Here is a 20,674-nt window from a genome sequence, read left to right as displayed (position 1 = left end):
CGCTAATCTATTTTTTAACATGAGATAATACAAAATTACACACTTTTGTGCATGAAAGTTGGCTTTTTATTCTTCAGAAAAATCATATTTCATTACAAAAACTGGAGTGTTATGCTGTTTCAGTAACGGGAGAGATGAAGTATTAGCAGAGAAAGTGCAGATAAGTAAGTTCATTGTGGTAAATATTGCATTTTAAAATGGGGGAGATGAGTTTTAAGAATACATTATAGTGTATTTTGAGAAGTTTTAGGGTTAACAAGGGCCGATGGTTTGTTATTTAGGCCATTAAGTACTTGAATATATTTCACAAAAATGCACCAATCATTTCCTTCCTCAAAAATGCACAATGAATATAACAAGTGCTATCGGTGTCAAAAATGACAGATTAAAGTGAAACTATGAAGCCAACACTGATCATGACCCCGACCGTGACTGAACTACATTCTTACTATTCTTTTCATCCACATTACTTCATTATTGTTTTCTGCTGTCAGCAGAAGAGGCACAGCGGCTCACTTTGAGGCTCTTAGAGGGTGAGTTCACTGGGCATGTCTGTGCCCTGCAGACCACCCAGCAGGTTTTGCACTGCCAATGCCGACATGACGCCTCTCGTGGAGTAGGTGGCACTGCCAATGTGAGGTAACACCACTGCATGGGATAAAAACAGGACAGAAAATATTTTTTAAACAGTAAATTAAACATTAGAGGTCAGAAGCAGACATCTACGTGGGGAACAAGCTTTCTGCTCACCGCAGTTCTTTAGCGTGAGAAGCTGGTGGTTTGTTGGAAGTGGCTCAGGTGTTGTGACATCCAGTCCAGCTGCAGCTATCTGTCCACTGCTCAGTGCCTCATATAGATGCTCCTGATTCACCACAGCCCCCCTAAATCAAATAATTCACTGTATGATGATGGGGATTTATTGTTATTAAAAAAGTACAAAAAAAAAAGTACCTGCTAGTATTGATGAAGACTGCGGTGGGTTTCATCTTGCTGAAGAAACTCTTGTCGCACATGCCCTGGGTTTCTGGTGTCAGGGAGCAGGAAACAACAATGAAGTCGCTCTCAGACACAAGTGTGTCCAGGGGAACTGATCAACAGAAGAGGTGACACAGGACAAACACGTAGATTAACAATCAATAAAATATCCACTATGAAACTATGAAGCCAACACTGATCATGTACCCGACCGTGACTTATTCTTTTCATCCACATCACTTCATTATTGTTTTGAATGAACGTCTTTCCCAAAACCCAGTTTGTTGGAATATAAATGTGAATGTACTCCTCCAAAAATTGTTATGTACAATGTAAATAAGGATATAAAGCAATTTAAGCCCTATATGAGAACACGCATCCTGTTTTTTGTAAAGTGTTTGCTTCCAGTGCCAGCATCGCCTTTAAAAGGAGAGGAACAAAAGGCCTGACTGGGTATAAAAAAAGAGGATGTGAGTAAAACTGAGACAGAGAGGTTCACCACTCTGTAAACACTACATACAAAACATTAAAAGTACAATAATCACGTCTGCTTCACAAAACAAGGGACAAGGCTGTGTCTGTGATCTCTGGGCCCTTGGGCAGCGCTGCATTTATCACAGACAGAAATCTGCAGTAGAAGTAAATATGTTACACTTATTGTCACATCTAAAGATGATGGAAATACCAAGGCCTGTGGATGTATTAGTGATGATGTAAGATGGTGTTATCCTAATTTATTTAATCCCTTCAGCAACTTGAGAGTACTGTGATTTGATCTTTATTTTTCTATTCTATTCTATCTATCCATCCATTAAATCTACCACGTATTAAATCTACATCATTAATTGCCAGGAATAAAACCTTTGGACAGGCCTTGTGTGTAAATTTGCACGAGAGCTCAGATGGCATCTTCACTGTAGTTTCTTTGTTTCAATCCAGCCATTTACAGTTAAATGTGGGGTTTAACTGATGTGCAACACATTGCATTCTGTATAATTCACATTTTGTGTCCACATGCCTTTGGAAACAGGGTTAAATTAGGTTTACAACTACTGCCCTCCCCTTTCTACCTTGCTGTGCTTTATCATCCCCCTCTCGCTGTGTGCATTTCTCTATTCATTCCTTACCAAACTCTCCGTTCACTTCAGCAGCGTGCGGCTTGGCTGTTCTCCCAGAGTACAGAAGTCTCTTTACTCCGAATGGCATGAGTCTCTGAGCTATGGCCATGCCTGCACACGAACACAAGCAGTTATTCAACTACCATCAAGTCTTAAATGCTAGGAGGAAAATCTGATCAGACTTTGCAAATTAGATATGGTTATAAAGTCAACCTATGCGTCCCAGTCCAATGACTCCTACAGTGCTGCCAGAAAGACCGTAACCACACAGCCAGAGAGGTTTCCATGAGCTCCAGCCACCACTTACAGGAAGAAAAAGTGTGATCATTGTATAACTAATATCAGCAATTTGAGCTGAACGGTTAGAGAAACAACCGTTGAGGTGAGACTGACTTTTTCACCTCCTCCACTCCCTCTGGTAATCTGCGAGCGGTGGCCAGCAGCAGAGCCACAGTCAGCTCTGCTGTGGCATCAGTCAGGACATCCGGGGTGTATCCAACACGAATACCACTGTTGAAAACAAAACATAGGTATAACTGAGGAGGCATATAGTGTGTCCTGTTATTGGTTAAAAGTGAAGTTCAGTTGGTTCACCGTTTTTTGATCTCATCGATGGCTAGGTGGTCGAATCCCACAGACAGCGTGCTGATCACTTTCAAGTTCGGCCCTGAAATCAAAGACAAAACAGCTAAGCAGTCACGTAGCTGTCAAATAAATGTAATCAAATCCCGAGGTTAAAAGCAACAAAATGGCCATCTTCATCCAGACAATATAAGCTGAATGATTAACAGTGATTATGGACAGACCTAAGGGGTTCAGGCCTGATAAATAAAGTCACTGTCCCCCCTCAGTGGAATTCTAACTCATGCACATGGTTTAAAGTAGTTTACTGCTTCTGCAGCAGTTGTGGTAACAAAGCATGGCTGAGGTGGCTGAATGGACAGGCCTTTCCAGCTCAGACTTCCAGCAACCCTTTGAAACCAAAAACAGGTGCTTGAGCGGCTAGTTTTAACTTTTTAAACATTACTCTATGAGTGTACAATGTATGGTTGTAATCTTGTATAGCGTGTTGGAGTCTAACCCCCCCCCCATGTTAAAGTTGGCCTCCTGTCCATTCCAGTGTGCTACAGACCCTGACAGACAGATCCAAATCAGTACTACTACACAGGGTAATCAAGTGCCCCACTTTGTGTGGGAATGCACAGCATTTATATTTCCTGACCCCCACGGTCCCTCAGGGAATGAAAGTTAGGAAAACACACATGAGGTGATTAGCAGAAAGAGGGAGATAGGAAAAACTATTTTTTCTGGTGATAAATATATCAAAAGCATTATTAAAAATCACCCACACTCATACTGTTTATTTAGTCTGCTTAGATCTGGTCACCCTACCACCTGAGGGCAGTGCGTACCTGCAGCCTCCAGGACCTCAGCATCGATCTTGTCCGACAGCAGGCACAGAAGACCGTGAGCCCCCTGAATACCTTTGAGAAGGTCTGCCCTCGAAACAGGCTCATCGGAGTCCCACTGAGACACCTCACACCTGCTTCCAACGAGACACGACAAGAACGAGATGCATGAAGTAGCATGTCATTCAAACATGCAGGCTAGCTTGTGCAAGCAGAGAAAACTTCGAGTAATGGTGTGGCAACAGGAGTGTATAAACATGAATCACAGCGTGCATGAGCCGATCTGCACAACACTGTTAACGACAGCTTGCTGTTCATTCACACACAAAAACACTTCGTACACTCCAGCCGCTGACAGGATCTTCAGCCCCTCTTGCGGGATGCGCCTCGTTATGAAAACCTTCATGAGTTTTCCCGCTGACTGCATCCCACTTTAACGACAGAAAACCTGCACACTCAAGACTGAAACTTGAAGCTTTTAACCTTCAACGTCAGCAGAGCCCGGGCTACTCTCGAGACGCCAGGAAGTAGTCAAACTCACACCACTGCGCCTGCGTGGTAGGGACTGGGTGCAGATACTTGACTCGCTACTTCTTTTCCCATACAATTCGAATAAAATTTAATGATAGCCTTAAAAGACATGTATCCATCTGCCTGTTATCTTATTGGTTAGAGTTCAAAGCCTGCTTCCACGTGTTTTTATTCATTTTTGGGGGTACAATAACAGGATTATCATACAGGAATCCCAGCAAAGGAATGTTTACATCACTCTTCCGATTTTACCCCTTGCCACCTGGCGGGATGAAAATGAAAGGAGTGGACAAAACCATAACAATAAACTGTGGTCGTAAAACGCATGCGCATTGTAATGTCAAAGTACACAACTGTAAAGTTTTTTTCCCCGGGGATCCTCATTACAGGCATGTGTATATAAATTCATAATCAAACAGCTTATGTTGGTTAAATGTGCTATAAGCTATAAATAAAATAGACCTGACAATCAACACAAAAAACTCAGACAATTGTTTTTTTTAAATAATGGATGCTTCAAGTATGTTTTTAGTTTAATAAAAATTAAAGAATTAATTCACACAACTGCATGCTAAAGTTAAAAGACAGAAATGGTTCAGGTTAGCTCACTGGGCGAGCAGGCCAGAAGGCAGTGGCCCAGGTTTGAATCAGACCTGTGAGCCTTTGCTGTGTGTCACACCCCCCCCAAGCTTTTTGTCTGTCTCCACTATCGCTACAAGTCAAATAAAGGCAAAATGGTCCCAAGAAAATATTAAAAAGAAACACCTACAATCTATAAAATATAGAGATTATTTGTTAAATAAGGAGTGGCTCAAAACGTATATCCACTGTATATCTAAAATGATTTCTCCCTGTTAGCAACATGTCCAACACATGCAGTTTGTTGGGACTCACCCTATAAGCTCAATGCTGCCCCCTACAGTGAAATGCACTTACCGCGTGCAAACCGTTTGACTTAATATTTCCTCTTTTGCTGCTTCATATTTATTTGATTCTGCAGCAGCACAGCAAAAGCAAAACGTGCAAAATCTTTCAGCCTACTGCTCCAGAGACTCGTGGACTAGACATGAACTAGACGCATAATTTTCTTCACGCGCCTGAACAATTTGCTTGCGTAAGACGTCACCGTCTCCTCCTGCTCCGCGCGACGCTGCTCTTCGCTCGCTGGTTTAAAAAAAAAAAAAACTCTCCAGAGGAGTAGCCTCTGCGCTCTGTAAATGGTCAAGTCCTCACCCTCAGAAAGCAACAGAGGGCGGAATAAGGAGCTCTCGGTACGGAAGGAAAACAAGCAGGCTCCGAAGCAGGAAATTAGAGTGAGGACCCAGCTTGGAGAGGTAAGAAAAAGCCCTTCTTGAGGCTTTAGAGGTTATCTGTTGAATGCCAAGACTGGCTGTAAGAGGCTACATATTACTGCTAGCTTGTTTGTGATCACTGCAAAAGGAGCTACTCTTTGCGTCGAGCCCGTCTGTCAGTATTACAACCATGTAGTTACGATAACTCACTCGATAACAGCTCCAGGAAAGAAATAACTTTATTGTCCGCATGCACCGAGCTGAAGCCGTATCGCATATTTGCTGTCATATTACGAAGGCGTTACCGCGGTGTTCATGTGTCAATAATAGAGCCAAGGTAGCGGCAAGAGGCTCTCTCTCTCTCTCTCTTTTTTTTCTAGTAGTTTAACTTCAATATGCTTTTAACTTCAACACCATTTACGCTGAACGCGTCTGAACCTGCAAACCACGGAGAACCAGCAGTTATCTAAATTTCTGTTTAATCTTTATTGGCCGATATATTTTTTTTTTTACCCCAGCCACATCCTTATATAGACTGCATGTTTCAGCACAAAACTAACGAGCATGACGCTCAGTTATCGGTTTATCTGTTTTAATATAATGCCATTTGCAGTGTTGTTTTTGTGGCTGCTTCTAATCGTGTTCGTGTTGTTATGTACACAATAGGGGGTTTTGCAGCGCTAAAGTCATGCCGTTTGATTTCTGTGGGAGGAATGGTGGTAATTGATCCATTGTTATTAAAAGTTACAATCTATAAAATATGACGTTTTTTTATATATAGAATAATTAGATGAGCATGCTGTTTTTAGATATTGCTGAAAGTTCTTGGTACTTTAAGTCAATTATGGTAAGATGTTGTAAATATAGCCATGGTTTGCCATTAGTGGTGTAATCCGTACAGAAATATGACAGCACGTGGATGCTCGTGGATGCTCCACACACACACACACACACACACACACACACACACACACACACACACACACACATATATATATATATATATATATATATATATATATATATATATATATATATACACACATATATACACACATATACACACACACACACATATATATATATATATATATATATATATATATATATATATATATATATATATATATATATATATATATATATATATGGATATTGTATTTCCTCATATTGCACAACTACGCTTTACCTGGATTTGTGAAAATGGTTCAGCAGCAATTTTTCCTGACTTCCTAAAACCACACTGATACCAAGCTTATTTATTGAACGAAACTGCATTCCAAACATCCATGTTTCATTTCAGAAAATAATACTAGTACTGACCCCACCCACGGCACAGTTTTGGCTGAGGAACCAGCAGAGCCTGTCTAGGTCTGCAAGAAACAGCAGGTTAAGTGCAGACGGACCTGCACAATGGCTCTGTTGACCCTGCATAGGATCCCATCCATTTCCACCACGCCAGTGAGTTCAGTTATCTCCCCGTTTTGCTGCACACAAACATTTTGCATCGTGTCAGCAGATATTATGTTGTTTACTTTTCTTTTATAAAGAATGATTCAGAACGTTGACTACAAGCCATTCATGCCAGCCCCTGAAAAGGTCTGCGTGAACTGCAGCCGCTCCTGAATGTGTCCCTTTGTGGATATCATCACTACATTTGCCTGAATGATAACAAGGCAGATTTGTTTTTCACTTGTAGACAGGGATGCGATCGCACTGATAGGCTTACATGGTAGAAATACCACAGATATAACTCTTGTTAAAGCATTGTCAGATAGTGATTAAATCACTTGCATATAAAGGCCCACTGCATCAATACTCTATCATCTGCTTCTGTCACTCACATCTCCTCTTCTCTCATTCTCCTGCTGTATCATAAATTTTTTTTTTCAGCATTATGTCAAAGGCCTGGCTTTCCCCTCTGGTCTCTATCATTGCAAATTAAACCATAAATAACTTTACTGTGCTTCCAAGTCTCATTTTTTGCATATTTATGTCACAGAATCTAAACGCTCTGCTATCTTAACTTGTGTTTTCTCCTTTTTTTTTTTTTTTCCTTCTTCAAACCCTCATCGTTCCGCTCCTGGCTCCTGCCCACTTCTCCTCTTCTGTTTCTTTTTTTTCTTTCTCTTTTTCTTGACTCTGTCTGGACTTGTCAGTTGCGTAACAGGTAATGTTACTGTCTCAAGTTTCTTTCTCTGTAAACCCTTGTTACTACTGCTACTTCTCTTGTTTCTTTCCCCCCCTTCCCTCTTTACGCATTGCATTTCTCTTTCATTTACTGTTATTTTTTTTCTGTTATTTCATTGTTTACCTACTTAATGTTACTCCACCTCCCCTATGCCACTTAGCTCTTTGTGTCTGTCTCTTCACTGCTGCACCTTATCTGTATTGTACCACATTTCACCCGAGGAACTTTTTTCTCCCCACTGTTCTGTGGCCAAATTTTAGACAGGAAAGACATCACACTCAAACATGTACATACATGTGTACATACAGTGCTTCTAGTGTTTCCAGGATATTTGTTGGCTTCTTTCAGGACCTTCTTTCAGGTCTTTATTAAGTTGGAATGAATTAATTCTGAGAGCATTAGAAACACTGTGTAACAGGTTTTTCATTTTAAGTAGCATTTGAATCTCCAGCATCTTCTCTGACCCTCTTTTGGGAGCTAGATATTTTCACTTTATTGTAGTTGCCAACAGCCTGCCTAACAAAATCATTACAGGCTTTGTAAATGTAATTATAGGTAAATCAAAGTTAACGTGGTGAACTGCACACATACAAACCAACCAGACTTTTTTTTTTTGTTCATGATTCCTGATGATGAAGATTTATTTTTTAAATGTATTTATTTTCTAAGGATGAAGGCCTCCAAAGAAGAGGAAGACTTCAGAAAAGGTAGCTGTAACCCACATGACATTTAAATAGTTCTAAACTGCATAGGAAAGACAATAACCAGTTACTTGATGGCTGCAGCAGTAACCTCCTCTCTGTAACTCTGTAGAGAGAGCTTTGCCCTCGTTAAAGGGGCAGTCCTCCTGCTGGAAGATGGCAAGAGCGGGAGCCTTCATCAGGAGATGTCTCGCACCCCGACTTCTCCTGTCAAGCAAAGCAGCGGCGCACCAGACATGCGCCACACACATCTCCGTGCAATGATTGAACACCTCAGACCAGAAGATACAGTGAAGCTGGTGAGGACTCGTGTCTTTACAGATCATATCAGCAAAATCAGAAAAATGTCACACTGAAACAATTTATTTTTGTCTTTGATCAACAAGTAAACTTATACGATTGTATCACTGGCAAAGGCCGTAACTCCAAAATGTTGAGTTTTGGTAAATATTATGGCTTATGATGTTAAGACAACCTAAAGGTGAGTGTTGTTGCACATATTGATTTTTTCAAAGGGTAGGTGACTAAAGGGAAAATTTCAGTGACTCACTACAAGTCACAAACCTTTAGAGACAGTGAGTTACCAGCTTTTTGGTCCTCAGTATCACTAGCATCAAGCTAACTTGCGTAAATATTATTCTTGTAATATTTCTATAGTATGGTATAGGAAAATTTGTGGCTATGTACAGAGCTATTATTTGGTGTTAATGACAGCATTCACAAAGAAAGGCACAATACTCCCATTTAATTTTCTGTATAGTAGCCAAAAAACTACCTGCCTTAATCTCAAACTGGCTTAATAAGGCATCACACAGACTTTGTACTATGAAATTAGCAGCACATAAAGCTCCTCCTGGATAAGATCCCGAAAATATCCAGTCACCAGTGCATGTGTGAAACTGCCTGGTAGGAAGCATCAGTAAAATATCACGTGTGATGGGTGGGCAATTTAATCTTGAAAGTATATCGCAATATTCCAAGCAAATTTGCGACAAGAACATTGTTGAGGATGTATGGAGAAAAATACGGAACAACATTTTATTGATGCTTGCAGGCAGCTGGAGTTTTAAGAGTAATTAAATGAAAGGCATTTTCAAACTTTGTTTTCCAATGAGCTACTGTCTTTCCAAATTTGAATTGTGAAACAATGTACCAGCAGCAGCATTATAACACAGAATAGGGGCAAAGTCAGGTAGTGTTTGTCCTAAAAAAATTTTTTAGTTAAAGTATAAGATAATTGTTTTATTCTTTGGGTTAATAACAGCTGAAGTAACTTAACCTTGCAACTCTTCAGGGGGAGCATGATATTGTCACATAAGAAAACTAAAAAATGTTTTCCATTTGGGTTGTTGTCTCTTGGGTTGAGCTTTTCAGCAAGTTGCTTATAGCCCTCCTTTTCCATTTGGATTGGTATCATCGCTTTGACCAAACAATATATATTAGTAATTTCCATCCACTGTTTCTGCTTCCTGTCATATGAAGCTTGCTTCAGCATTGTTGATGTAAGACATTTGTTTACTTTTGTGTTGCACATCACTAGCTGCTTCACTTTTATAGCCAGGTTGCATTTTTGCCCTAAAGTGGTGAAAAACTTTTGTTCTGTCCACCTTCAGTGGGAACAATTTACTTGCATATTTTGCCAGGGACACGTGGCTCTTGCCCTCAGACGTGCCCGGGCTTGTCTTATTCTTGCTCTAGGGAATGTAAATGCATGGTGTTGCTATAGCAATGAAATGGTGATATGATATTTTTATGTCACATCAAAATTTCATTCAATTCAATTTTATTTATAAAGCACCAAGTCACAAACTGTACTTGTAGCTTTTCTCGTTTCAGCTTGTTTCAGCAAAACTATAGGTAGAGGCCTTTAACCAGACAGGAGCCAGCCATGATCTCTGTAAAGACAACATTTACTTCCCTGATTTGAGTTTTCCTTTAAGGCCAAAGAAAATAAACTACGCAGGATATTTTACACCACTTGCAAATACCCAACCTTATTTGGCAACTTTAGACTTAAAAAGAAAACCATGATTATTATTTTTTTTTTGCATGTAAAACACAGTGCTCACAAGTTGTGTGTTTCCCTGTCATCCCTCCCTCTGTGTATCTTTTCATGCAGGCGGTGCAGTTAGATTCTGTTAGCTCGGTAAGAGTCAGGTATCTGATCGTGGTTTCCACACTGGCCAACAAACATGAGAGCATCCTGCTGGGCATGGATTTCCCCAACTCAGACAGGTGTGTGTAACCAAGACGAAGGTGTACAGTTGCACAAGATACGATTTCTGTTCTGTTAATAATTCCTGGTTAAGGTTTAACAAGTACAATTTCCTCCTTTGTCTTGTGTGTATGTGTCCTCCCCTTCTGTTTCTAGTGATCATTGCACCATCGGTCTGGTACTGCCAATATGGAGCAATACACAAGTTTATCTGGACGGAGATGGGTAAGAAGCATGTTTTTAAAGAAGGATTAAGGATTATATTCAGTGTGAAAGCAAGCGTGAGGAAGTGATTGGTAGGCTGCTGCACAGACGGTGCAGCCTGATTTCTGGGATTTTGGCCAGAGATAATATGAATGAGTAATGTCCTTATTTTTGGAGTTGAATCATTCTCTGTGAACTACAACAGCTCCTGTCACTCAGTCACATCATTGCATAAGCATGGAGGTCATGTGTTTTTAATAATGAAATGAAAGTAAAGTATGGTTAGTTTCTTTATGCGACTGTGTATTGAAAGGTTAGTGAGTTTAGCTGATTTAAAGTCTTAATAAATTTATTCTTTGACTGCATTGTAGTGCGTGAAGAACATCAAATGTCCATTCCAGCACATTTAGTGTGTCTTCAAATAGCCGGCTATGTCTTGATTAAAACAGTTTGGGCTGCTGATGCTCAAAAAAGGATAGAAGAGCTGATCTCTCAGTAAACTGAGAGGTGTCGGGTTTAAAAACAGTTGGGCTAACATGATGGAGTGCTTAATCTGCTGTGTTTTAAATGCGCGTGCATGCTTTAGTGTCATCCAAGTGTGTTTGCCATGTCACACCAGTATGTTCCCCCTCATCAGGCTGGATCACACCTCCAACTGTGCTAATCAATCACTGTCCTCGCGTTTTCATTCCACAAGAACAAGAACTAATTCTAATCACACTGAATTATTTCTCTCTTGTGTGTCAGACTGTGATGTAGTACAATGATGCTTCTTAACACTGTTACTGTCTTATTTCTCGTTCTTCTCTTTCTCGTCGTCAGGCTTAATAATGAGCGTTCACATTTCTGTGTGTTTCCTGTAGTGGCTTTAGCGTGAGCTCAGCAAAAGAGACCAGAATCTTTAAACCGGTTTCCATGCAGACCATGTGGTGAGTGATGCTTATATCCCCACTGTGGCAGCGTCCAGCTGCTCACTTTGCATATCAATAGCTTTCATTTGCTCTAAATTTCAAGATAAGTCGTTAATACACATAGTGATGTTCTGTTTGCTTTTCCTCTCCCCTCTCTCCTCTTGTAAGGTCAGTGCTGCAGGTGTTGCATGGCTGCTGTGAGCGTGCAATCAAGGCAGCTTTGATCCCAGGCTCTGGGCTGGAATGGGCTCGGCACTACCACCGGCACATCGAGTCCGATCGCAACTGCCTCAATGAGTGGGAGGTCATGAATGACCTGGAGTCGATCCGTAAGGACAGCGATGGACAGAGGTATGCTTTTATTTGTAGTAGCCAAGGGAGTTGATGTGATAGAAAAAAATAATGTACGTTAAGATAATTTACTAAAGTATCATTTTAAGTTATTGGTCCCGGAGTTGGAAAATTCACAATCCACCACACGTAAACGTTGTGTGCTTAAAATCCCATGTTTTAAAAAAGGAACAGCTGTAGCATCAAGTGGAAAATACCTCAAAAATACTAATTAAACATGGCACTTTCAATGCTTAATGTTGCTATTAATGTAGTAATAATGAGAAACTGTTCTTATTGCTTGTGCCTCCCTGCCAGTTGGTACTAAAATTTCCCTTTTGTTCTCTGGGAAGTTCGGCAGAGAGAGTTTCCAGTGAGATCCTGATCAAAGAACACCTGAGAGACATCATGAGGACTGAAGACCTGGACAACCTCACATCCAAAATGGTGAGAAGTGTGGGAAGCTAGAGACAGGAAGTTGGTTTTAGAAAAAAAAAAAGTCAAATTATTAGAGCATAACTGAGGTGAAAAAATGTGACAAAATGCATTCATTCTCTGCTGTAGGTGCACGCTACCCTGGAGACCAGGATAGGCTTTGACATGAGACCCTACAAGGAGTACATCGACAATGAGATCCTGGTCACCATGGCTCAGATGGACAAGCCCTCTAAAATATTTGACTATCTATACCTGGTGAGTCATTGTTAAAGGTCAGATAGAGTTAAAAGACATATTATGTACAGCCACTTTTGTTTGGTCAAAAAAATTGACATGGCTTTTAGTGCCAGGATGTTGTCATGTGACTGTAACTTCCCCTTTCAGATCTGTGTTGACAGCGATAGGGAAGATGGCTCTGTCAGCCCTTTCCTTTTCATCTTCTCTGACCGTTCTTTAACCTTTTTTGTTTTTATTTGGTTTCAGGGCTCCGAGTGGAACGCAGCTAACTTTGAGGAGCTGCAGAAAAACAAGTTAGTAGTTGAACCTGTAACACTTTCTGCAGCTCTGTGTGTTGTGGTCTGTCTCTGTATCCCATTAACTCACTATAAGGGTAATATTTAACTATGCACTATGTTTTGCTCTGGCTCTGAGTGTGTCTCTGCACGTTTTTCAGCGTGGGCTACATTCTGAATGTGACGAGGGAGATTGACAACTTTTTCCCAGAGTCCTTCAATTACATGAACATCAGAGTGTACGATGTGGAAGCCACAGACTTGCTGTCCCATTGGCCAGCTACATTTAACTTCATCAACACTGCAAGGTACCAGAGGCTTTTTAAATCGAGACTTGTAAAAAGGGTTGTAATTGTTCCAGTGGGACAGAAGCTCGGTTAGGGGCTGAAATGTGTGAATCTAAATATCCATAGAGGTCTGTCTATGACATACTGTAAATAAGAGGGAGACAGGTGGAAAGGTGAAGAAGAAAGGAGTGGAGATAATAAAGGTAGATGATTTAAATGCACAAGAGAGTGCAGACAGGGTTTCGTGGGTGGGGATGAGTGTCAGGGGTTATTTGTGAAGAAGGATAGCAGCAAGAGTGAAAGGGAAGGTTTGCAAGATGGTTGTGAGACCTGACAGTGACAGTGACAAAAAGACAGAAGGCTGAGGTGGAGGTGGCAGAGCTGAAGATGCTCTGGGTACACTATGTTCCCATGGTCTGCAACAAGACTGTACAAGTCTTCACAGTCTGACATGTTATAAATTCAGAAATGTTCTTCTGCATACCTTAGTTTTAACAACTTATTATTTGAATTACTGTTGTCTTTCTGTCAGCTCTAAGCAATCCCCTCTGACACTGACAAAGCATTTTTATCCAGAGAACCACTGCTCAGCTGATATTTTGTCTTTCCAGACCATTCTCTGTAAATCCCAGAGATGCTTGTGTGGTGAAATCACCATTCTTCCATCCATCTTGCATTATCGAGGAGTTGGAACGGTGTACTTAATATAGTGGCCAGTGAGCGTAAAATATAAAATGTTAGAGAGATTTAGCAGCACTGGCGCACTATATGCGTTACTTTAATCCTTTATAGACGAAGTGCTTCCCCCTGTTTCCAGTCTTTATGATGAGCTATGCTTGCTTCATGCAGCTTCATATTTAATGGATACTGCTGAGAGTGTTGTCGGTCTCTGTGCCCACTTTTAACAGAAAATGAAAGGCTACGTTTCCTCAAATATTGAATTCCATCAAGATTGGAATAACCACCAATTTCGCAGTTCACACTGTGACTCTGCTTCCCATTTCAAGTCTAATCTGTGTGAATGATGTCTACAAACGACGACTGAGTTGTGAAACATCATGACAGGCAGTATTCACACAATGAAAATAGAAAAATACTGCTTCTGTGTTTTCAGTTTACAGTTTGGAGTCTTGAAACAAAACCTGTGAGAGAAGGCCAAGCTACCCTACAATTAAAGCTGCAAATCTTAAATTTGTTCAGCTCCTCAGCCAGTTTTAAAGCTGCCACATGTTCACAAACCAGAAGCGTTTTACTGCCGAGCATTATTTTGCATGTGTGTATACATCCCAGCAGTTCTCCCTTCACGACTTAATATTTGTTAAGTAAAATCCAAAATCACGGTGTGAGTTTACGTCTTCATCTTTGTGTATTACAGGAAGAGTGGTCAGGCGGTGTTGGTTCACTGCAAGATGGGCGTGTCCCGCTCTGCGTCTACAGTGATTGCCTACGCTATGAAGCAGCAGCACTGGACACTGGATGTGGCACTGACCTACGTCAGGGATCGCCGGTCCATCATCAAGCCCAATGAGGGCTTCATGAAGCAGCTCCAGACCTACAGCGGCATCCTCAGTGCAAGGTTAGGCCTAGTGCTCTTTTTTTCCTGTTCTCTGTAGTTTGGGAGCTCAGTTGAGGAATGTGCTCTGTGTGCATTTATCATTCCAGCCAGCAGCGCCATAGTGCTCTCTGGAAGCGAAAGTCGAGAGACCAAAGACAAAAATCAGTTCGAAACGAGGAAAGAGGGGAGGAAGAAAAGACAGCCGAAAGTGAAGAAGAAGAAGAAGATGAGGAGGAGGAAGAAGATGATGAGGACGATGACGGACTTGATGAGGATGATGGCGTAGATATTCCAGATGAAAAAAATGACTCAGGGGAAGACTGTGAGGTAATCAGATCCTGAGCAATCTATCACTTTTTAAAATCCGGATTTGTTTATTTTTTTACCTTTACAGCTTTAACTCCTTTATATCTTATCAACCTCATCTAGGTGTTTGAACAGCCTGCCCCAAAGTCTGACACTATCCAAGACCCTGTGCAGACAGGCCCTGTGATTACTGTAAATGAACCAGAAAAGGTGAGCAGACTGCCTGACCTACATTTGTCCTCATATGTTCACGCAGAGTGCATCAAAGGCTACTCATCTTTTTACTTCTCTTTAATCTCCAGGTCATGCCGAGTGTTAATCGTAGTGGCAGAATGAACCTCTACTCATTAATGCAGTCCATCAGCGAGATGGATGATGTGGATAAAGGATATGATCAGGTAAAAGAAGCAGAGTGCTGGTCTCTCTAGCCTCCTCTTTGTAGTTAAGCTGACAGTTTGGAAATGGCTAATTTAGATTGAGGACATGTAGCGAAGCCTGTTGTTTGAAATAGCTCATGAATAAGGTTTTAACTATATGAGTCATGGTTCTTACCTCTCAGCTGTAAAAGGCTGATGGAGCATTGTCGTCACCGCAAGAATGAAGTGATGTAGGATTTTTTTATATTGTCATTACTACTAGGAGACTGAGGGGTAGCACTGGAGGCCGTTTTTATAGCAACTTTTTCTTCTTGTGATTATGTTAATATTTCTACAGACATACATATTGGAAAAAACACCCAAACTAGGTTTCATTTTTAATCAAAATCTTTAGTTTGACTCTATATAAGGACCTGTAAGGCCTTCCATCCCCCCTTTTTCACACCTTGTGTCCTGCCAGTAACTATACTACCAAAATAGTAGCTGATTTAGTCTTCTGTGTGAATCTTTCTAGAGATTATGATGTAATCCACTTCAGGGGTCAACATTATTTTTGGCAGCATTTATGGTTGTGTTGCTTTAGGTGCTAATCATCTCACAGTTACAGTTAAAAATATTTATCTGTCAAGTTTTTGTCTACTTTGTACATTTCCTTACATCAGTTCCAATAGTTTTGACATTTGTGAGTCCTTTCGTTGTTATTCCTTATCTTGAAGCGAGGACTGTTATGCCATCTCTGATAAATTAAAAAACTGTTGTGAATAAGTAGCCAGAAATAGAAGGTATTGACGGTACTGAAGCAGGATAATCACAGTAGTCGCCGGCTACAACGTGTAGTTAGATTTCGACCGAGGTTTACGTCAGGTAGTCACATAGCGTTCAGAGGCATTTGGGGTTGCGATGTATCTGTGGAGTAGATTTCTTGCTGAAGAATTAATCCCAATGTTATAACTTTGTACTTTCCTACTTTGTTCTTTTCAAAGATGCCTGGCAGTCCGAGGCGGTCACCAGGACAGCGGAGGCGTAGCTATGGGCGCCGGTGTCTCACTCACCAGAAAGCATGTGTGGATGTTTCACCTGAACCATCCAGCCGGCCGGGCGCGGGCCAAAGCAAGCCGCAAAGTGATTAAAAAGATGAACAAGCAGGGAGGTACAAGAGGAACTATAAACGAGGCACAGAGGAGAAAAGAAGGAACGTGTGCTCTGGGAACATGCCAAGGTTTTTATACAATGATCCTAAAGTCTTAATTTATATTTTGCAGGTCTTGGATTGCATATGTCACCTCATAAAAGCTATAGTAGATAGTTGATTTTTATAAGGGCCATGCTGCAGTATTGCTGTACCAGTGAAAGCCAGGATATCTGAAATCATTGTGCATTATTGTATTATTATGTTTTATGTTTATGAAGGTATCCAAACATATATGAACCAGCATGTCCCTGCCGAGCTCCCTCAGTCCCTCTTCCGTTTTTTTAAGCTCTCCTTTCAACACTTCAGACGTATCTATGCAATAACTGTTTTAATTTCCTTATACGAGGCTGTATCCTGCCAGCCCAAAGCAGAAAGTGTTCATTTCCTCCTTCTCACAACACATACCGTGTGCAGATATGGAGGATTTCACTGTATCTAAGCTGTGCATTATGGATTATGTCATGGCTAGTTTTATGGCATACGCCAGTTTGCCAAACTGTATTCCTCTGTGCCGGTGTGCCAATATATTTAAAGGAAATGTCGGTTTGCTAGGAACCTTTCCCACCCATTTTATTTTCATCCATTATATTTTGGCTCCAGGGCTACATGAGTGCCTTCAACCTGAGAATGAAAAGTGATTCTGTAATGATGTTTTTAATGTTTTAGCTTAAGTACAAGGTGGTGGTAATATATTGCATTTCTCTTGTACCATTTGCCACTTTTTTGTCATCATAAATGTGACTTTACAAGTTTGTGCACAATTACAGTATATATAGTCACATAATTGCTGATGGCCTGGGTGCATGTTTTGTGTTTTATACCAGCCTGTGAGAAGACACTGTTCAGGGTTTGAGTTTGTATTTATATGGACTTTGAATGGATCAACTTAAATTATTCCATGTTCTGTTTTCACTAGATGCTGATGAGGACATTTCTTATTTTATGCTGGTATTACTTTTTATCCAGTGAACCCAAGCTAAAAAGAAAGAAAGCATTTAACCTGCATGCTCACTATTAGGGAAAAAAAAGAGGAAAAAAGAAAACATGCACTTTATAATCCCAACACACTGTTCCCACCGCCTGAGCCAACTTCACACTGTACTATGATTAAAATGATCAGTGATTGGTTTTTATTGTCATCCATTTCCTTATTGTAACAGACTCTCTGCTGCCTGCACCTCACTCTTGTTTACATGCACCTGAGTAAAAAATAAATTATTGTACTCCAAACAAGAACCTTTATTTTTTGATTAAATAATAAACCAGAGGAGACTGATTTAATATAAAAGAGACATGGCACAGGGACAAGCCTTCTTTTGATTCCTATTTTTTACTGTAGCAGTTGTAATCTTAATATCAGCACAGTAATAGTTAACAAAAGAGAGGGGTAATGGGGATAAAGAGCAGATTTATACAGAACAGCTGATTTGACTGATGAATTAAAGTCAGGTCCCAATGTATTTCCTTCTGGGTTCACTTAGAATTATTCCTCCTGCTTTCATTGCAGCTCTGAAAGACTGAACCTGCAAAACAGAAAAGCCAGAGAGAGAGAGAGACGTGAAGCAAATGGCTACCTAAGTGAAGGAAAATGACAGTAACTTTATTTCCAGTCCCTGCTGCATGTACTCACAGAATCTGAGCGGTATGTCCAGGGAATCACCCTATACACCATCCTGGTGATGCCAGCCTGCTGGCAGCGATGCGCCAGCACCTCGCCCACAGCCTGACAGGCTGCCACGCAGTTTGTAGAAGCCAGCTCCTTCTTCACAGCCCACTCTTTGGTCGAACAAGAAAGCACCGGAATAGGGGAGCAGCTGGAAAACACTTGGGCTGTCACATGGTGTTGGCTACGGGAGAACATCAACCTGAAACAATGACAGGCATGAGAGGAAATTAAATAGAGATAATTGTTCTTTATGCATGAATATGCTATGTTTCATATCAACCTGACTGATTACATTACGTTTTTGTCCTTTCATACTGACAGTTCTGAACCCAATGGGGTAGAACAAATACAGAATATTCGTATAATCTAGAATAATAGTAGTGAATATAAAAACAATTATCTTTGTTTCCCAATTTTAGTTATACAACTTAACATTAATTTAAGAAAATAATTAATAAATTTAGATAAATAGATACTTGTTTGTAGGCTGTAAGCTGTGATCCAATGTGGGGTTGATGCACATGACTGTTGTCTCCATTTCTCTTTGAATTTTGTTACCAACAACTGCTACACTTTTAAACATATCTTTCTGTTCATTTTGTGTCTTTGACTGTTTCTTTAGATCAATGCATGTGCGCCACCACGTCTCAAGAACAATGACTGTGTCACTGCTTGTTACAAAGTCATAATCCTTCATAGACTGAAGTCATTTTAAATGTGTAATTTAGTTTGATAAGGTAACTGGTTACATTACTAATTACACTGATATAGTTATTGTATAACCTTCTAACAATGTGTTACCTCATAACATTTGGTACTATAAAGTTAGAAAGTAATTCACAAGTCCTCACTAACAATAGTTGTTAAATTACAGTAAGCTGTATCACGACTATGCTTATTTCATCACAACTAGAATTATTTCTGGAATACTAAAATATGAATGAAATTTAAAAACTGCCATTTGAAGAAAAAAACAAAAATACAACAGCTAATGTGACATTACAGCTCTTATAATGCAATCATGTTGGGGGGTCTGTCTATGGTGTCCCACAAGGTTCTGTATTGGGGCCTTTATATCTGCTCTCTCTTCTGAACATTTCTGAACATTTCTTATCACTGCTATGCAGACGAAGTTCAGTTATAGGTCGTCTTTTAAGGCCCAAGAATTTTATAATCTACAGATCCTGAATATATGCTTAGGCTATTAAAAGATGGATGGCTGACAACTTTCTCCTACTTAATAATGATGGAAAAACCTGAAGTCCTTGTTTGTGCCCCTGACAGATTGGTCCCCTTCTGATATTTGCTAAATCTTGTATCAGGAACCTTGGGGTAACTTTGCTTTCACTTCTCATGCTCATGTCAAATTTCTGGTTTGATACTGATCTTTTTTAACGTTTGGTTCACTCTTTTTCTTTTTTAACACTCTGGTATTTTATTGTGATTTTAGATAAACAAGAGACACCCTAGCAGTGCTACTCGGTCAGTATAACGTTACTCTGATTTTGGACTTCAAAGTAAAAGCCCTTTACAATTTCATATATGAGCAATATTCCGTCTGAATCCAGAATTCCGTTATAGAGAAACCACCTGTTTCCACAGACTAATTTCACTTTAAATCAACAGGATGCACCCTCACAGTGGTACTCAGATTCTGGATTTCACAGTAAGAACTTAAACCTTTACAGACCTGTGGTAGAACTCCCGGTGTGGCCAGGTTGTCTTCCAGCCCCGATCCTTCACAGCCAGAGCCATCTGCTCCAGGTTGCGGGGATTTCTGTTTACAAAGGTCGGGTTCACGGCTTCATTTTCATCCGCGGAGGGCTCTGGCTGAGAAGCTGCTTGACTCAGACACCGAGCTGTGTGACAATTAGAGTCTGGTCAGCTTTCATGACTGCAGATAGAAAGTTTAAGGCTTTCTAGCTTTACTTGCTTACCCGTCTGGTTTGAAAGCAGGGCTGGCCGACAGTGTTGAATTTGACCTAAGAGCAGCCGCACACTGCGACTAACTTGGCTCAGAGCCATGTCCTCCCGAGCAGTGCTCCCCTCACAAATAAAAAGTCCAATCAATGTGTTACCATCCGGTAAGACGCCAAAAACAAGCAAACAAACTATTCAAGAAAAATCCACCGTTACATGAGGAGTCCCATCTTTGACATTCCGATAATATCCGGTTCACTCTGTGCTACTTAGGAAACAGCACAGATAGAAACCGAACACGCGCTTAAGGTTCCGTTTACACTAACTCCGGAACTTAAAACGGTGGGAAACGCCAACAACTTTTTAATTCTACTAAAACTATCAGGCAACAAGAGTAACCAGTGATCTGAAGATTCTTCCCTGCAAAAGAAGTTATTACTATTATTTAATGTCAGACTCCTTTTGTGTAGGAGTTGTTGTTACATTGTTGTATTTACATCTTTTACACTAATGAGCAAACGTCTCGAGCCACCCCTCATTTCCT

General features: G+C 40.5%; 3 protein-coding genes across 3 annotated transcripts; 1 reads left to right on the top strand and 2 right to left on the bottom strand.

Moving 5' to 3' along the window:
* Positions 1-43: 43 nt before the first annotated feature.
* Positions 44-4,068, bottom strand: grhpra (glyoxylate reductase/hydroxypyruvate reductase a). The gene is made up of 9 exons (XM_026192941.1): positions 3,844-4,068; positions 3,506-3,636; positions 2,688-2,760; positions 2,487-2,603; positions 2,307-2,395; positions 2,103-2,204; positions 952-1,087; positions 751-881; positions 44-648 (listed from the first exon to the last, which is right to left on the bottom strand). The coding sequence occupies exons 1-9, from the start codon at positions 3,927-3,929 to the stop codon at positions 527-529; spliced, it is 987 nt and encodes a 328-aa protein (XP_026048726.1). The 5' UTR covers positions 3,930-4,068; the 3' UTR covers positions 44-526.
* Positions 4,069-4,954: 886 nt separating this feature from the next.
* On the top strand, positions 4,955-17,673 carry LOC113036508 (protein phosphatase Slingshot homolog 3). The gene is made up of 17 exons (XM_026192911.1): positions 4,955-5,367; positions 6,629-6,786; positions 8,186-8,223; positions 8,330-8,516; positions 10,337-10,452; positions 10,589-10,657; positions 11,500-11,565; positions 11,716-11,898; positions 12,231-12,324; positions 12,442-12,570; positions 12,799-12,845; positions 12,989-13,135; positions 14,490-14,690; positions 14,777-14,996; positions 15,099-15,185; positions 15,278-15,373; positions 16,336-17,673. The coding sequence occupies exons 2-17, from the start codon at positions 6,739-6,741 to the stop codon at positions 16,480-16,482; spliced, it is 1,875 nt and encodes a 624-aa protein (XP_026048696.1). The 5' UTR covers positions 4,955-5,367; positions 6,629-6,738; the 3' UTR covers positions 16,483-17,673.
* Positions 17,674-17,765: 92 nt separating this feature from the next.
* On the bottom strand, positions 17,766-20,439 carry mrpl18 (mitochondrial ribosomal protein L18). The gene is made up of 4 exons (XM_026192918.1): positions 20,148-20,439; positions 19,901-20,069; positions 18,175-18,409; positions 17,766-18,067 (listed from the first exon to the last, which is right to left on the bottom strand). Exons 1-4 carry the CDS (start codon positions 20,233-20,235, stop codon positions 17,990-17,992), a joined length of 570 nt encoding a protein of 189 aa, XP_026048703.1. The 5' UTR covers positions 20,236-20,439; the 3' UTR covers positions 17,766-17,989.
* Between the last annotated feature and the right edge of the window lie 235 nt (positions 20,440-20,674).

The sequence above is a fragment of the Astatotilapia calliptera genome, chromosome 2 (genome assembly GCF_900246225.1).
Source record: "Astatotilapia calliptera chromosome 2, fAstCal1.2, whole genome shotgun sequence".
NCBI lineage: Eukaryota > Metazoa > Chordata > Actinopteri > Cichliformes > Cichlidae > Astatotilapia > Astatotilapia calliptera.
The sequence above is the reverse complement of the archived record's forward strand: the minus strand, read 5'-3'. Positions and strand labels throughout refer to the sequence as shown.

Coding starts and splice junctions, on each gene's coding strand:
- grhpra (XM_026192941.1), bottom strand. CDS start 3,929: ATGCAGTCAGCGGGAAAACTCATGAAGGTTTTCATAACGAGGCGCATC. Junction 2,205..2,306: donor CATTGGACTGGGACGCATAG/GTTGACTTTATA, acceptor GTTCGTGTGCAG/GCATGGCCATAGCTCAGAGA. Junction 882..951: donor GTCTTCATCAATACTAGCAG/GTACTTTTTTTT, acceptor TATTTGATTTAG/GGGGGCTGTGGTGAATCAGG.
- LOC113036508 (XM_026192911.1), top strand. CDS start 6,739: ATGGCTCTGTTGACCCTGCATAGGATCCCATCCATTTCCACCACGCCA. Junction 12,325..12,441: donor ACAACCTCACATCCAAAATG/GTGAGAAGTGTG, acceptor TCTCTGCTGTAG/GTGCACGCTACCCTGGAGAC. Junction 15,186..15,277: donor CTGTAAATGAACCAGAAAAG/GTGAGCAGACTG, acceptor TTTAATCTCCAG/GTCATGCCGAGTGTTAATCG.
- mrpl18 (XM_026192918.1), bottom strand. CDS start 20,235: ATGGCTCTGAGCCAAGTTAGTCGCAGTGTGCGGCTGCTCTTAGGTCAA. Junction 20,070..20,147: donor CCTGCTTTCAAACCAGACGG/GTAAGCAAGTAA, acceptor ATTGTCACACAG/CTCGGTGTCTGAGTCAAGCA. Junction 18,410..19,900: donor CACCGGGAGTTCTACCACAG/GTCTGTAAAGGT, acceptor TCATTGTTTCAG/GTTGATGTTCTCCCGTAGCC.